The 17970-nt window shown below is 46.9% G+C and overlaps 1 protein-coding gene across 1 annotated transcript in view; it reads left to right on the forward strand.

The window, feature by feature from the left end:
* The window catches only part of LOC139411055 (autism susceptibility gene 2 protein-like), a 394290-nt gene that overhangs the window by 345515 nt on the left and 30805 nt on the right, over positions 1-17970 (forward strand). The window contains exon 6 of the mRNA XM_071156850.1: positions 3945-3993. Within this exon, the coding sequence (XP_071012951.1) occupies positions 3945-3993 (49 nt within the window). The remainder of the gene's footprint in view (positions 1-3944; positions 3994-17970) is intronic.

Genomic DNA, 17970 nt, shown 5'->3' on the forward strand with positions numbered 1-17970 from the left:
ATCGTTTGATATAAAGCACTGGGAAATTGGTCTCTCAGCAGTATTTTCTAAATGAGGTTAATTGAATGTGGGTAATTGCTGACCTTCCTGTCTTTGTGAAATCACATCCTTAACTGATCAATGCCTTTCATAAATTCATGGCTGAAGGTCATTCTGTTGATTACCTTTCTTCCCAGCCCGCTACAGAGCTACAGCCAAAGCTCATTAGCTTCATTGTGCAGAATTTAGTGGAAACGCTTTTCATGCTTTTTACAATTGCTAACAATTTGTTATATTTCTCTGCAGTGACAGCAGATGTAGAAATGCCCCACTACATTAAGTGTCTCACTAAATGTTGGGTATTGGTTTTCCCACTCCCTCCCTCTGTGTGCTATTATCAGGAGATTTATGCAGCCAATACGTCAGACGTGTTCTGGGAAGTTGAGGGACTTCAACGGTGGTGTAATTCGTAATTTGGCATTCCCTAAATCTTGGAACTATGGTGCTGCGTGTGGCTGTTTGGGGAGTTAGCACTCCGTTGGTGGGATTACACGCCCCTACCCCCCTCCACCGCCTACCTGCCTCGTTCCCTCTCTCTCTCTCTCTCTCGCTCTCCCCACACCAGGCCTGGTGAGGAAACGAGAGAATTTCACAGCTGCTGTGAGCAGGCCCCGGCTGAGGCCTATGACCTCCTTGTTGCATTTTTGTCCGTTTTTCTTTCTCTCTTTTTTCTCTCCAGCAGGCAGGCAGCATGTTTCCTCAGGGAGCCCTTGTGTGGCTCAGAGGAAGCTGAATCATAAAGCATGGCTAATGAATAGAATAGAGAAGGAAAGCTAAAGCCTGCTGACGGCTCTCCTGAGAGAAGGCCAGGCCACGAAGCCTCAGGCTCAAATAGCAGACTGCCCCAAAGGTCAGGCTTCCTGCGGCCCAGTCCAAGGGCTTTTGGCTCGCAGCAATGTGGCTTGAATTTCCTTTGTTTTTAAATTGTTAGATTTCCCTGTTTCCTTTGGAAAACCTGGCCTTTGGTTGGTGCCCCCCTCTCCTTTCCTCCCCTCTCCTCCTTTTCAGTTCTCCTCTTTCGTTCCCTGTCTGTTTTTTAATAGTGGCCAGTGTTCCCCTCAACAAAGAGAGTGTGATTTAGTTATTTTATACATGACCTCTGTGCACCGCAACCACAGGCGCAGAAACTGCCAACAGAACAGCCCTCTGGAAAAATGTAAACTTGACCAAGCTAACCCAGAAGTTCATAGCAACAACATTTTTTTGCCAAAAGCAGACCCTGTTTTGGCATGCCTAAGAACTGCCTTTGTAATTTGGCCTTGTAATTATGAATTACTGACTCATGTGGGGAAGAGTGGATACAAAACAGAGCATTACATCTAAACACTGGTTGTTGAAACAACTAAGTTTGTTGGAATATAAAAACAATTAGCTAGCAACAGAATTCGCCTTTACTGAACACATACGGATACAGAAGTCTTAGTCTGGCCCACGGGTGATTTGAGTTTTTTAAAAATACCGTTGCGGGAGGGAAACAAACTCAATGTACTTTAAAATGACTAAATCAAATTGGAACTGTGTAGACATGATAATCAACCTATATTCATTCTGTTTCTTGACTGTCCAGCTCGCTAACATTCACTAGACAGTCAGGTAGCGTCGAAAATTCCAAAAAACAATGGATAGAGGACTATTTTTTGCTAGTTTTGACAGCAAGGAAATATAATAAATGTTCAGTGCGGCCATCCGGACCTCGTTAAAGACCAAATGCGGCGACTGGGGCAAAATGAGTTTGACATCCAACACAGGTAGCCTAGTGGTTAGAGCGTTGGACTAGTAATAGTTGTAGTTTCGAGTATGACCAAACCATTTTGTTTTCATGGCCGTGTGTGCCTCTCCGAGCTCCCAGCACCCAGACCTCGACCCAGATCCCGTGTCCACTTGACAAGCATTAATTTCTCCTGATCCATATTTTCACACAGGCCCTCCAGGGCAGCCGGTGATTCAGACAGGCGGACGGGTGGCGAGGCTTGCTACATGGAGCGTTTAATGTGGAGTGCTAGTTCACAAAGAGCGTAGTGTTGCAGACGCCCTGGTTCTGGGAGAATGGAGGAGGCCAATGCAGAACACTTGTCTTTTTCTCCTCTTCACCAACAGGGTGGAATGCAACACGACAACACTGCTACTGAAGCTAAGGATTCACTTCTACCTCTGCCTTGTACTGAAAATACACCATGCCCTTATACTGTACCATACCTTGACTGGGCGTTAAAGAGTTATTGGAGCACTTTAGAGGCTGGAGGGGCACTGTTATAGTTTATATTAAACGAGAGGGTGTCTCCACATAAACACTTTAGTCTAGTGTTCAGTAAAGGCGGTAGCAGTGTCTAGATTGGAAGGTATTAGAAGAAGAGTCTTCAGAACACTTGAGCAGACTGAGAGAAGCCAAGGAGCGACATCTGTGTTTACAGTGTGTTCTCCCTCTGATTCACTGACAGTGCTTTACATATGTTCTCTTTGTGCTGTGTAAACTACAATGATGGCAGTTAAGGACACTGGGGCCCAATGGATGAAGCATATGCTCAGTTTGAACAGCTTTTCTTAGTCCTGGCGAGGAGACGAGGAGGGGAAACAGTGATTTACACCAAGACTGACCTCGTGGGATAAGGAAGATGTTCCGTGTTTAATATTATCTTTTAAATGCATACTTTTGCCACCCTCTCGCAAAATAGCAGGTTGTCTGTGGTTGATTTATGACTCCAGAGCTGTGTTTAAAAGTTCTGTGTCTCGCCGGGCCGGGTTTGATGTGTATTTTTGTTCAAATGTATGGTGTGTTTTCTTTCTGGAGAGGCTTGCCAGAATCTCCACATACATCTGACCAGGGAGGGAAACGCTCCCAGTGTTTAGTCTGCACGTCTCTGCTGTCACTTCATAGTCAGATGCCTTTTTCCCCTTCCAGCTTTTTGTCTCTGACCATTACTCACAGTGGTGTATTTGCTCGACTCTCAGGGGGGACTCGCCTCTAACAACTTCTCTCAACTGAACCTTTATAGCTGTGGAAATTATATAGTAGTGATTTAATGGAGAGTTGGATAAAGCAAATATTTAATGTAACATTTTCTCCTAAAATCATATTTTGACGACAATGATTCAATAATGAAAAGTATTACAGTGTGGCTTGAACGAGAGTTAGATTTTCTCCGATTTACAATTGACGGTTGAGCAGCATTTAGCTTGTGGTGGTCGTTCGTTGTGTTGTGTTGTGGTCGTTCATTGTGTCGCGGTGTGGTCGTGTGTTGTGTCGTGTGTAGGGTCTTTGTACGTTCTCAGCTCCTGCTAAGATCCCGCAGAGGCTGATCCGCCATACAGTAGTGCCCTCTTCTCTTCCTCTCCTCTCCTCTCCTCTCTGACAACCTCATGTGCTGTGAGTATGAGTGGGCTGGCTGGCTCTCAGGTGGCACAACAGTGCCCCCTAATGTTACCTTGGCTCTGTCTGGACTGAAAGAGTTCAGCTCTGCTTAGAGAGAGGGACGTTGTGAGAATAAGGAACTCAGTCAGGTGCAGAGAAGGGGCTGCTTCTCAATGAAGCAGATTGAACACAAGTCAAGGAGGCACTGTGATGATTATCTATGGGTGAAGTGGAGTAAAGGAGCTGTATTGGAACGGAGAGTTGTTGTGTCCATATAAATATGTTGCAGTAGATCAGTGGAAATATGTCTGTTGGACACAATAGAGACATCCATGTTAGCCATCTTGATGGTCCCAAATGGAATAGAATTAGTGTGTTATAATCATGAACATTTTGGCTGAAGGATCCAACCCCGTCCTCTATTGTGTCGTGAATGCAATGCAGTTTGTCACGTTCTCTGAGGTGTCCCACCTTCGTCTGGAAACTACCAATGTCTTCCACAGAGGTCATCCATCTAACCAGACTATTAATGTTTCTCCGTCCTCTTGTCTTCCAGGTATCTGATGTAGGATCCGAGAAACTATTTTCCCCCACTACACCCAAAGGTAAGACTTTTGTTCTTCTCTAGTCACCACAAACCATTTCCCCCCTGTGTGGTCCGCTATCGCCCTTATAGATTACATTTCAATGAACACCAAGGCAGTTTATAACATGCCAACGATGTCTTCTGATTCTAATCTGATTGAGCACAAATCAGAACATCCACATTTGTATATTTTCTTCCCTGTGGAACTGTGTTGGGACACCCAACCGAAGGCAGACATATCTCCCTTCCCACACACAACATTCAGGCTCATTAGAGTGGATTTACAGGCTCCGTGCCACATGCTCCCAATCCATAAATGGGAAGGTCCCCCCAGGCTACAAGGCTTCTGACAGCAGGCCAGACAGTAATGGCGGCCAGAGGCCAGGACAGAGGAGGGATGAGGAGGGAGGGGCCTGAGCCTCTCAGTCGACATAATCACAGGTCCACTGGGAATTGACGGAGGGTTTAGGGGTCGGAAGAGTGTAGGAAAGGAGTACCTCACCTGTACTCAGGCTGAATGGGGAGCTGGTGTAAGGATGTGGAGGTGGGCAGGAGAGCGGAGGGGTGGACAATCCCCTGTCTGATGAAAGATAGCAGTATGTAGTCCACGTCCCCCCCAGGGCAGGAACCAGACCCATTAACAGATGCCGCATGATGGATATTGTGTAAAATGGGGCCATTTTCAGGAGGAGATAGAAAGAGTGCATGTCTGCGGGCCAGCTTGCCTTGGATAGATTAGGACCCAGCCTGTTTTATGCCTGAACAGAAACAGTAAATTACAACTTTCAGACATTACAGTATGGAGTTCATGATTTTCAAAACAGCAAGGACACATGTCCAAGCCTAAAGTGTACTACCATCATTGTCAGTTAAGATTGTTATTGTTGGCCGAGTTGCTGGTTTATCACACGCACGCACGTGCAGACACACACACACATACACACACACATACACACACACACACACACACTGACTCTCTCCCACATCCAGTCTAGAGAGGGCCTAGCTGTGTCAGTGGGCAAGCAGGTCTTGGGGAAATCCTGCTAATGTGAATCCCATTCCATGTCCAATGCACACCATGCGGACCCAGGGATTAGGACTGGAGAATTACATCCAGGCAATCCCATCAGAGGTCCCTGCCTGTTTGTCACAGGGATCAACGGCACTGTGTGTGTGTGTGTGTGCGTGTGTGTGCGTGTGTGTGAAAGTCCGGCAACAATAAGGGCACCAGATTAGGATTAGGATGAAAAGGAAAAGCCAGGGGATGGCTCTGGCTGGATCATCTGATTCAGTGATGAGTGAGAGGTTATTATCGTGTTAGCTGCTACCATTGCATGCAGTCCCTTTGCCAACGTACTGTAATGGATCCTAGTTTTAGGTCCTCTGTGTGTGTGTGTGTGTGTGTGTGTGTGCATTAATGTGTGGTTCATACATGTGTATGTGTTTGCCAGGCCTGTGTGTAGAATGCAGAGCAGAGCCTGGGGGATGTTTTCCTCTAGTTTACCATGCATTGTATCTATGTCCTATTACCCGTCTGCCACTCAGTCCTTAGGGACCAATCTACATTCTACAATCCTCTCAGTCTCTGATCACTGGGCCTACACAGCTCTTGGCTCCGAGAGATTGGGCGCACTCACACATACGCGCACACACGCACACAGTTGGTAAAGCACTGAAAGTGCTAATGAGCATTTTGACTAATTTCCTGCATTTTGACATTTTGCTTGTTTCTGACAATTTCACCTTTCATTAGTCATTTTAGATGAGCTGCATCATCACCAAGTTGACAGTCCAACATAGTAATCATTGAAGGCAGTCAACCACAATAATAGCCTTAAAGGGATACGTCAGGATTTTGGCAAGGAGGCCCTTTATCTTTTTCCCCAGAGTAGGAGGAACTTGTGGATACCATTTTTATGTCTCCGCGTGCAGTTTGAAAGAAGTTGCTAACTAGCGCTAGCGTAATTGCTAACTGTGTTAGCGCAATGACTGGTATTCTATGTTATCTGCTAGCATGCTAGCAGATACCATAGATTTCCAATCATTGCACCAACGCTAGTTAGCATTGGCTTGCGAAACTACCTCTAATTTTTCTTCATACTGGACACAGAGACAGAACAATGGTATCCACGAGTGCATCTGACTCTGGGGAAGTAGATAAAGGGCAAATGTATCCCTTTTAGTAACACTCAGAAATCCTAACAGTTTTTTTCCTCATAATTTGCTAGAGCATTTCTTCTTCTCTGTGTCACTACCTCCTTCACAGCATCAATGCAGTTTTCTTTATGCTATGGAAAACAGTATTCTTCAACCTTCTGGAGTCTGACCTTAGTGCATGACTGTGGTGCTTTCAATGATTAGGTAAGAAGGTTCCGGTAGCTACCAGCTAGCTCCAGTATGGTAAAGGACAGACGTTACCTAACCGTTATCAGAGTTGTTGTTTAGCTTCGTCGTGAACTTCCTGAGAACTATTGATTTCTTGAAGGAGAAACACTGTCTTAAAGTCTTGTGTGGGGCTTTGGGGCATTGCATTTATTGAAAGAGATCTGGTTGCAGTTCAGAGTTGACATTTCTCAGTTCTTGGAAGGCGAATAAAAAGCTAAATGTAGCTGCTGAGGACGTATGGGTTCTGCCACCAGGAGAGGATAAACATACTTTGTGGGTACTTACGAAACTCAAGCAGAGCTCCTATGGAAAAAGAGAGCGTGACATACCACCTACCTACCAGAAACTGGAAACACACAGAGACGCTAGTGAAAGCAGGAAATGTCTGAGGGGAACAGCACTCTAGTTCTCTCACTCTGCCTGGGAGGCCATTTTGGCTCTGTCGTGTCTAACAGGGGTTTCATGTGAGTGGACAGACGAACCCAATTTGTTCCCTGAGCCAAACCAGGGGCATCTTGGGATAGGTGGGGGAGAAAGATTGGTGAAAACCCATTTCTGAAGTGGATTTGTGCCCATATAATCCTGATTAATTTTGACCCGTTGTGCTCATTTTAAACAGCGCATTACAGTAAGCGTGAACACAGCGAGCTTCGGGCTAAACCAGGAGCTTAGCGGCTTTGAGAGGCTTAGCAGCAGATGGCATTTTAAGCTGGACTTAATAAATTGTTTCCATTAAACTTACCGGCCCACACATACTGGATTAGGCGAGCGGAACAAAGGAAGGAGGAGAGCGAGAGAGCAGAAGAAGTGGTGGAAAAAACACAACAGCCACCACCACCACACACATATGACACTCCATGTAACTGTTACTGTAGCCACGGTTAAAGGTAGGACATGGTTTAGGCTACTGCTGCTTGCGTCACGGAGGTGGAATCCACTGTAGTTGGATGTAGACATCAACTCGTCACGGATGTCAGAGACTAATTAGCTTAATTGACATGAGGGTAAACAAATAAACAAATGAATAAACCATTTAGCTTCCCCTGTGGAGGATTTAGCTTTGTTTATCCTTACCTGTTCATATATAAACAATCATACAATACAAACACCAATATCCAGAGGAATGGTATTCAGAATAGCTTTTTTTCCTAGCATTTTTCATATCCAGAATTCTCAGTACCAACGTTGAGAACCCATTCCTTGTGGGGCTGAAGCCCCCCCTCTCTCTCCCTCTCTCTCCCTCCTATGAGCTCATGGTAGCTCTCTAAGCCCTCATTATGTGCTACACAGCCCAGGGTCCCCGTGTCGAATCACTAATCAAGCGGCCTGTCTGCTCTGCAGCCCTGCCTGCCACTCAATAGGTGCTGAGTGCCCTTTGTTCCTGAAGGCTGCTGTTTGCTGCATGTCAATAACAGGGCTATGGCTTGGGTATAGCAGCCTATAGGTGCACTCCACACACAGCCAGGAATATAGAATAGAGTCAGTCATACCTCTTGCATACACGAAGAGAGAGAAGAGACTAGAGAGGGGGAGGTTGGGTGGGTCAGGGGCAGGGAGAACAAGCAGATGAGAGTGTGTTTGTAATGCACCAGGCGATGCTCCTCTGGCCAGGTCATTGTGATGTTGCTAACCTCAGCGCGGCGGCGGCACAGTGTTTGTGGGCTTTCGCCCATTTAAATAATGACCAGCTAATCAGCTTTGCAGGCTGTTGAGTCTGAGTGGAGGAGTGGAGCGAGCGCGTAGGAGAGAGTGGCTGACTGGGCCAGGCAGAGCTGGGCTGGGTTGGGGGCAGACGGGATGCGTAATAGCGAGAACGCAGGGAGGGCGCAGGGGCTTTCTGTAGCCCACGCAGCCAGATTACAGGGCTGTATTAAATGCAGCCGTCACTGCGGAGGAATCTTAAACCCGGTAAACCTCACTGCGGTACCTACTCTGATTGGTTTGACGAAGCGCAGCTTGCTGGAAATGCTTTCTTTATCAGGGCCTGATGGCCTGTATTGACAGAACACTTATGTCTGGGCGCTCGGGGGGGTTCGTCATTTGGCACATAGACCACAGACACACTGTGTACTGTGCCATGGGGAGCTGGGTTGTTCCAGAATTGCCATGCTTCAGCTGGATGTTGCGCCCATAGAATGGAATGATTATCTTTCTATGGTTCCGCCGTCACTGCTCTCCCCACACTACCACCTCCGTAGTTATTGTCGAGCCTGCGCTAAAGCTCATTTGTTTCCCTGATTCAATTTAATTTTTAAACAGGAGTAAATCCTTTCAGAATGCCCAGGCCCTTAATATGTTTCTCCCTCCCTGTGCTGTCTGTCGCCAGCCGGGGACAAAACAACATCACTAGAATCAGTGGGGAAACCAAAGCGTGTTTGTGTTTGTTTCTTTATTAATCCCCTCAGCTATTATTGTTCACGGTCATAGGAGAGCTTATGAGCTGGGTGATGATTTGTTTTTGGAGAAAGCGCCTGTTATTAATGCTCCTTTTATTGATAGTGCTAATGCTGTTTGTGCAGTCGTCCCTGTCAGAGAGATGAAAATGAATAGAGGGAGCGCTGCGGAGATAAGACACGTGTTTAATTATTAATTGAGCCATTACTGACAGAGATTGCCTTTTTTGATTTAAGGCAGGAAGCTGGCTTCAGGGAGAGAAAAAGCAATTACAGAATTCCCAGCCTGCACTGCAGCTGCCCATTGCTCCGCCGTGCGAGAGCGGAAAAACACACCGTGTTAAACCGTCTTTTTCCATAAATTATTTTAATTCTTCTTCAATATTTATAGCGTTTTAAATGACGACGACATTGTCATGTTCTATTCATAGGGAGAGGCAGGCAGGCAGGGAGGGAGGGAGGCAGGGATGCGGGCGTGCCAACAGGACTAAACCACAGCCACAGCACCTCTCTGGTCGCTCCTTTCCCCTGCTCTGGAGGACACCTGGAGGGATTTGTTAGGTTTATAATACAGTTTAGGAAATGATGTCAGAACGCAGCACAAGATATTTGTCCTGTTTTTCTGTCATAAATATACTAGGTGTTTTTTTTCAATGTCCATTTTCTCTCGGGCTTTTCTAGAAGGGCAATTAGTTCCCTTGCAACGTCAATGCTGGTATGTCATGCGATCCCACAGTGCTTTGCTAGTTGTCCCCTTTAGAGGGTATTTTAGTTCCATTAGAAAACTGACTGCTCTGTGCAAGACCTCACTCTTAATGATATATTAACTTAGCTCCCGTGTAGAGTTGCGCTATGCTAAGTGGGGACTTGCCGTCCTAACATTGGCCCCAAGCAGATATTTTAGCTACCTTACCTGGGTCGTGTTCAGTAGGCACGAAACTGATTAAAATGGTCCCAAACAGAGTGAAACCACGAGGCTCTATCTAATCCAAAACGAAATGTTATTTTTTTACTTTGTCTTTGCAAAACCCTTTTTAAATGTTTCCCCACATTCTAATAGAGTGCAACTCTAGACAGAAGCTGCAGTCATGCCAGTCCCTGTCATCCCTGTCCTTAACGAGAACGGCCAGGCTGGCAAGAAACCCAACACCTGTCCATCATCCTTATCACTGGCTGTCGTCAGTGTCAATGGGTGGCGCAGGGCTGTTGTGACAGAGAGTGGGCGTGTAGTTGAAGGCTTTGTGATTAGGCCTCTCTGTGCAGCTGTCTCAGTGGTTTATTGACTGAATATGGATCCAGCTATAGTGCAGCTGAAGAGACAACAGCTAAGGGAGCAATTACTAAGTCACTTGTAGCCACCACTGATCTTTTCTGGAAGGTGGTTTATGAGGGCTGTGTGATGTCTGGCCATACAGCTGCCGAGCATATTGTTCAATATATTGTTTTTATCATTGAATGATGAAAGGAATATAATGTGCTACCAGGGACCAGTGACTCGGTCTATAAAAAAAAGTGGTCAGATGAAGCAGATGCTAAACGACAGGACTGTTTTGCTAGCACAGACTGGAACATGTTCCGGGATTCTTCCGATGGCATTGAGGAGTACACCACATCAGTCACTTGCTTCATCGGGGACGTCATCCCATGAGTGACTGTACGTACATACCCCAACCAGAAGCCATGGATTACTGGAAACATTCGCACTAAGCTAAAGGGTAGAGCTGCCGCTTTCAAGGAGCGGGACTCTAACACGCTTACAAGAAATCCCGCTACGCCCTCCGACGAACCATCAAACAGGCAAAGCGTCAATACAGGACTAAGATCGAATCGTACTACACCGGCTCTGACGCTCGTCGGTTGTGGCAGGGCTTGCAAACCATTACAGACTACAAAGGGAAGCACAGCCGAGAGCTGCTCAGTGACACAAGCCTACCAGATGAGTTAAACTACTTATATGCTCGCTTCAAGGCAAATAACACTGAAACATGCATGAGAGCATCAGCTGTTCCGGACGACTGTGTGATCACGCTCTCCACAGCCAATGTGAGTAAGACCTTTAAACAGGTCAACATTCACAAGGCTGCTGGGCCAAACAGATTACCAGGATGTGTACCCCCGAGCATGCGCTGACCAACTGGCAAGTGTCTTCACTGACATTTTCAACCTCGCCCTGTCTGAGTCTGTAATACCAACATGTTTCAAGCAGACCACCATAGTTCCTGTGCCCAAGAACACCAAGGTAATCTGCCTAAATGACTACCGTTCCGTAGCACTCGTGCCTGTAGCCATGAAATGCTTTGAAAGGCTGGTCATAGCTCACATAAACACCATTATCCCAGAAACCCTAGACCCACTCCAATTTGCATACCGCACCAACAGATCCACAGATCAAATCAAATCAAATTTATTTTTATATAGCCCTTCGTACATCAGCTGATATCTCAAAGTGCTGTACAGAAACCCAGCCTAAAACCCCAAACAGCAAGCAATGCAGTTGTAGAAGCACAGTGGCTAAGAAAAACTCCCTAGAAAGGCCAAAACCTAGGAAGAAACCTAGAGAGGAACCAGGCTATGTGGGGTGGCCAGTCCTCTTCTGGCTGTGCCGGGTGTAGATTATAACAGAACATGGCCAAGATGTTCAAATGTTCATAAATGACCAGCATGGTCGAATAATAATAAGGCAGAACAGTTGAAACTGGAGCAGCAGCACGGTCAGGTGGACTGGGGACAGCAAGGAGTCATCATGTCAGGTAGTCCTGGGGCATGGTCCTAGGGCTCAGGTCAGTTGAAACTGGAGCAGCAGCACGGCCAGGTGGACTGGGGACAGCAATGAGTCATCATGTCAGGTAGTCCTGGGGCATGGTCCTAGGGCTCAGGTCCTCCGAGAGAGAGAAAGAAAGAGAGAAGGAGAGAATTAGAGAACGCACACTTAGATTCACACAGGACACCGAATAGGACAGGAGAAGTACTCCAGATATAACAAACTGACCCTATCCCCCCCGACACATAAACTACTGCAGCATAAATACTGGAGGCTGAGACAGGAGGGGTCAGGAGACACTGTGGCCGCATCCGAGGACACCCCCGGACAGGGCCAAACAGGAAGGATATAACCCCACCCACTTTGCCAAAGCACAGCCCCCACACCACTAGAGGGATATCTTCAACCACCAACTTACCATCCTGAGACAACAAAGACCTCCGCCACGGCACAACCCAAGGGGGGGGGGGGATGACCACAACAGGATGACCACATCAGTGAATCAACCCACTCAGGTGACGCACCCCCTCCAGGGACGGCATGAGAGAGCCCCAGTAAGCCAGTGACTCAGCAACTGTAATAGGGTTAGAGGCAGAGAATCCCAGTGGAAAGAGGGGAACCGGCCAGGCAGAGACAGCAAGGGCGGTTCGTTGCTCCAGTGCCTTTCCGTTCACCTTCCCACTCCTGGGCCAGACTACACTTAATCATATGACCCACTGAAGAGATGAGTCTTCAGTAAAGACTTAAAGGTTGAGACCGAGTTTGCGTCTCTGACATGGGTAGGCAGACCGTTCCATAAAAATGGAGCTCTATAGGAGAAAGCCCTGCCTCCAGCTGTTTGCTTAGAAAGACAGATGATGCAATCTCACACTGCCCTTTCCCACCTGGACAAAAGGAACACCTATGTGAATATGCTATTCATTGACTATTCATTGACTACAGCTCATCATTCAACAACGTAGTGCCCTCAGAGCTCATCACTAAGCTAAGGACCCTGGGACTAAAGAGCTCTCCCTGCAATTGGATCCTGGACTTCCTGACGGCCGCCCCCAGGTTATAAGGGTAGGTAACAACACATCCGCCACACTGATCCTCAATACGGGCTCAGTCCCCTCCTGTACACCCAGTTCACAACTGCACAGCCAGGCACGACTCCAACACCATCATTAAGTTCGCTGATGACACAACAGTGGTAGTCCTGATCACCGACAACGATGAGACCATGTGGTGCAAGGACAACAACCTCTCCCTCAACGTGATCAAGACAAAGGAGATGATTGTGGACTACAGGAGAAGGAGGACCGACCATGTCCTCATTCTCATCAATGGGGCTGTAGTGGAGCAGGTTGAGAGCTTCAAGTTCCTTGGCGTCCACATCACCAACAGACTAAAATGGTCCAAGCACACCAAGACAGTCATGAAGAGGGCACAACAACACTTTTTCCCCCTGAAAAGATTTAGCATGGGTCCTCAGATCCTCAAAAGGTTTTACAGCTGCACCATCGAGAGCATCCTGACGGGCTGCATCACTGCCTGGTATGGCAATTAATCGGCCTCCGACCGCAAGGCACTGCAGAGGGTAGTGCGTTCGGCCCAGTACATCACCGGGGCCAAGCTTCCTGCCATCCAGGACGTCTATACCAGCCGGTGTCAGAGGAAGGTCCTGGGAATTGTCGGAGACTCAAGCCACCCTAGTCGTGGACTGTTCTCTCTGCTACGCACGGAGGGCGGCGCCAAGTCTAGGTCCAAGAGGCTTCTAAACAGCTTCTACCCCAAGCCATAAGACTCCTGAACAGCTAATCAAATGGCTACCCAGACTATTTGCATTGCCCCCCAACTTCTTTGCTGCTGCTACTCTCTGTTATTATCTATGTATAGTCACTTTAATAACTCTACCTACATGTACATATCACCTCAATTACATCGACACCGGTGCCCCCGCACATTGACTCTGTAACGGTGCCCTCTGTCTATAGCCCCGCTGTTGTTATTTACTGCTGCTCTTTAATTATTTGTTATTCTTATCTCTTACTTTTTGGGGGGTTATTTTCTTTCAACTGCATTGTTGGTAAGGACTTGTATGTAAGCATTTCACTGTAAGGTGAACACCTGTTGTATTTGGCGCATGTGACAAATACAATTTGATTTGATTTGCTATCTCAGTTGCGCTTGTTATTACAATACAGAGTGATAGATAGTTTAGTGAGTATTAGGTTTACTATATTGAATCCACATGCTGTCTTCATCCAGTTTCTGAAACATACAAAACTGTTTTGTGTGGAGACACTGAGTAGCCTGAGCAACAGAGCCTTTCTGCACCTCCTCCTCCTCCTCCCCCCTCTTCCTCCTCCTCTACTCAGACAGAACAGAAGAGGTTTTCGTTGTTTCAGTGGCCATCTGAGGACCGCTTTGCTCGATCAGCCATTCCCCCGGCCAGTCGAGACACCGGGGGTCAGGGTTAAATGGTAAACTGACGCGTGGGCACTCCCACCTTTATTTCCCCTTCACCTTTACACCTCCCATGTGTGAACTTCTGCCGTCAGCGGCACTGCGCAACAAATCAGGAAAACAGATGTGGCGTTGCCGCGGCTGTGACCTCGACTTGACACTTCTTTACACCTCTTTACACCTCGGCTGACATTTCTATTTGTGCACACATCCCATCGGCCCACGCTCGGATGAGCTCCGCCACACACCTCGGTACTGAAGCACCCTCTATGAGTAAATGCGAAGCAGGCCCATTTAACCATTGATCGGCTCATGTTTGTGAGACAAGAGGGTGAGATATTTAAGCAATAAGTCACCTCACGGAGTGCCTGGACACAGCCCTTAGCCGTGGTATGTTGGCCATATGCCACAAATTGCTAATAGCCTTATTGCTATTATAAACGGGTTACCATTGTCATTAAAATACATGTTTTGTCATACCTGTGGTATATGGTCTGATATGTCACGGCTGTCAGCCAATCAGCAGTCAGTGCTCGAACTACCCAGTTTAATATAGCGTTTGTTAGCTAGCGTTTATTCTGTGGCGGCTGGCCACACACTTTTTGAACAGAGAGAGGATGATAAGTGGCTGGCTCCTATTGGTGATGAGCTGAGAGTATAGACAGGACATAGAGATAGTAAAAAGAACTCAACCCAACCCTACTTAGCTGTGGTCTCCACTGCTCTGTCTGACCGAGCCCCTTTAGGAAGCCCAGTCCTCTCTAACTATCTCACTGTGGCATGGCTAGGCTGCAAGATCAGAGGGTTCCTGATAATGGAAAGGCTCCTTTGGAGATAATCTGCTCTCCCCTGCGGCTATGGGACCAGCTTGTGAGCCATAGAACCACTCTGTCATGTAGACAGAATGCTGTCGTCTCCATGGAAATGAGCCACCAACCAACCAATCAACCAAACCCATGGGCAGCTCCGTTTAAGTGACCGTTTCAGTAGGGGGCTGATCTAGTGCTGTGGCACCACTCATCTGAACCCAGTATAATCTCTCCTTCGCCAAGAGAAAGACAATCAGCTGCAGCATAGGCAGAGGTATTTGCGTTGTTTGGTTGGGAAATGCATGACGGTTGTCTTATCTCTGAAGCTAGTCAGCCTTTGAATGTAAAGTGTGCTTTGTTTGTGTGTGGATGCAGCTCGGGCCGCCCCACACGCTTTTTTTCAATCCTTTCTTCCGAGCTACACTTGTTGTCTAAGCTGAGCTGTGTGTGTTTTTTTGCTGCTGTGTTTTGTTTGAAGAAAATCCCAGCTCCCAGCTCTGTGCTTTTAGCCTGTCTGTGTTGTGCATTCCGAGCCAATGTTGTTTGCAGATGAGACTGTGAGGCTGTAATGTTCACTGACAAAGCCAGATGGTGGGTGATTGGGGCAAACATGCAGCTTGGATAATATACAATCACTGGCAGAGGACAGTCAGCAGCCTAGATGGATATTACAAACATGCTTGTAATGGATTTTACGTTTTGGGAAGCAGCTCACACAGGCTTATAAAGATTGGAAGTCCATAGCCAAGAACAGGATGGGGCAAGGACATCCATACTCCACACTCTGAGGGAGAGAGCATGCCATAAGGATGCTGTGTGAGATGAGAGGCCACACTAGGGAAGTGAGTCCAAATCAAACAGAAAAATCAGCCGTGGCATATGAAGTATTTTCATAGGAGGCGGGTGGTCCACTTCTGGTATTTGTACAGCACACTGCTAACTCCCCCTCAGCACACTCATCATGTGGTATCGTAAACTTAGTGTATGTGTTGCTGTCAGTGGCCTCTCTGTCTGCTACCGCAGAGCAGGCTGAGACTACAGACTACAGGTTTCTCTGCTCCACGCAGCACCACACATGTTGGGTTAGTAGGGATAGACCCCGGCAATTACCCTAAACTCAGCACATGGCCAAATGAGTAACCAGATATGCACCACTGAGAAGGAACAGTTTGTTTAAATCAAATCCCATATTTTACCCACGCCAGGCAGGGCCAGTGTCATTAATCGCTCCCCGTGTTTTGTTAAGAGAGACAAGCGGTAATTCGTTCAGACATGGGTTCCGCCTTTGGAGAAAATAAACATGGAGACCACAGTGTAGACCCCCCCCCCCCCCCCAAAATAATCAAGCGGTCATCTGTTTGGCTGTTGGTTTTGGCTACCACTGGTATTCCCCACGCTGCGGCTCTGGGACCGGCTGGCTCTGACTATCCCCCTAATGGCTGCTCGCTCTAATGTCCCATTCAGACATCCAGAGCAGCACTGCCTGGTATCAGACCAGACCAGAGAGCCTGTTATTCTAGTACTGCTGTGGAGAGGAGGAAGCAGCAGGACTGAGAGACCACTGCTGTTTGCGTTGGGTGGAAATAGAACAGAGGAGGAGCGTAGAGACAGAGTGCCACATCACCCAGGGAGCCCTGAGCACCAGTTATCATAGGTCAACTATGTTACACAGACACACGTTTCTTTCTTTTTTTTGCTCGATGTTATAGTCTTTGAGATGGTTGGATGCTCTTTTCTTTCTCCACTCAGGATTTCTTCCAGATGTGCAACATTGCTTTCCTCGCCTTATTTTGTCCAGCCTAAGATGGAGGTGGAGGGTTGATCGAGGGATAGACTATAAGTGGATGCAGTGTTGTGCTGAGACCCTACAGGAGGCCTAATAGACCAGCTGGAAGTTAGTATAGTGCTGTGCATTAACAGTATTTTTTAGCCCAGGCCCACTGTAACATCAGGCTTATCTTGGAGCAGGTGCGGTCGAGACGGAGGCAGAGGCGACAGGGTCCTCGGAGAGGATGAGCCATCTGTGCCTAAACCCCTTTAAAGCGGTTTAAGAAAAACACTCACAAGTGTGACAGTTTTAGCACAAGCATTTACATACAATCAGAGAGAGAGAGAGAGAGAGAGAGAGAGACTAAAGACTCAAACCTCAGTTTGGTTTGTGTCTTTCCAATCTAGAGGTTTAGGACAACATGCAGATACTACTGTATCATCATTATCATTTAGTAGTTAAGTGTGTTGTTTGTTTCGTCTCAGCTTGCTGTGTGTACCAGTGAGCCAGAAGCTCCTCAAGATTTTTGTAGACCTGTTTAATCTCCTGAATGATCTGGCTGGTTGAAGTCCAATTTCTCCCCTGGCTCCAAATCCCCCATCCGTACAACTGTCACACCTTCTCCTTTTCCGTGCTCAAAACAAATCCATTTTTATCAGTACTTAGAGTAGTAAAGTGAAATGCTACAGCTCACAAGCAATTGTTAACCTTCCCTGGCCTACACTGGCGTAACGCAGTTTGTCTAGATCCCCCCCCGCAAAGGAGTTCTCCTCCCCACCCACCACTCACCAAGTATAGTTTACCGATCGCTGTCCATGGTGCTGAAATTGTGACATATCTATGCGGCTGCCTATCGAATTGATGATAGGCGTTCTGTGGTGCCAGGGCATGTAACCTACAGCTTTGCTTTAGCTAAAGGAAAAATGTCTATTGGTAGAACTATTTGGTTGTCATTTTCATATCTTATGCCTAACATTTCACAAAGCTATACACGGTGTCGCAAGGCTGACATTTAGACTCCTGGCTGTTGGCAATAATGCAATTACTTGTTCAGTACTAAAATTTAAATTCAAACATTGCAGAGAGTAAAATTAACATTAACATAAAATTAACATTAACAAAAATATGAACGCAACCTGTAAGTGTTGGTCTAATTTTTCATGAGCTGAAATAAAACATCCCAGAAATTGTCCATACGCACAAAAATGTAATTAACTCAAATGTGTTTACGTCCCTGTTAATGAGCAACTCTCCTTAGCCAAGATAATCCATCCACCTGACAGGTGTGGCATATGAAGAAGCTGATTAAACAGCATTACAGAGGTGCACCTTGTGCTTTGGACAATAAAAGGCCACTCTAAAATGTGCAGTTTTGTCACACAACACAATGCCACAGATGTCTCAAGTCTTGAGAGAGTGTGCAATTTTTTAC

Source organism: Oncorhynchus clarkii, chromosome 6 (genome assembly GCF_045791955.1).
Source record: "Oncorhynchus clarkii lewisi isolate Uvic-CL-2024 chromosome 6, UVic_Ocla_1.0, whole genome shotgun sequence".
Classification (NCBI taxonomy): domain Eukaryota; kingdom Metazoa; phylum Chordata; class Actinopteri; order Salmoniformes; family Salmonidae; genus Oncorhynchus; species Oncorhynchus clarkii.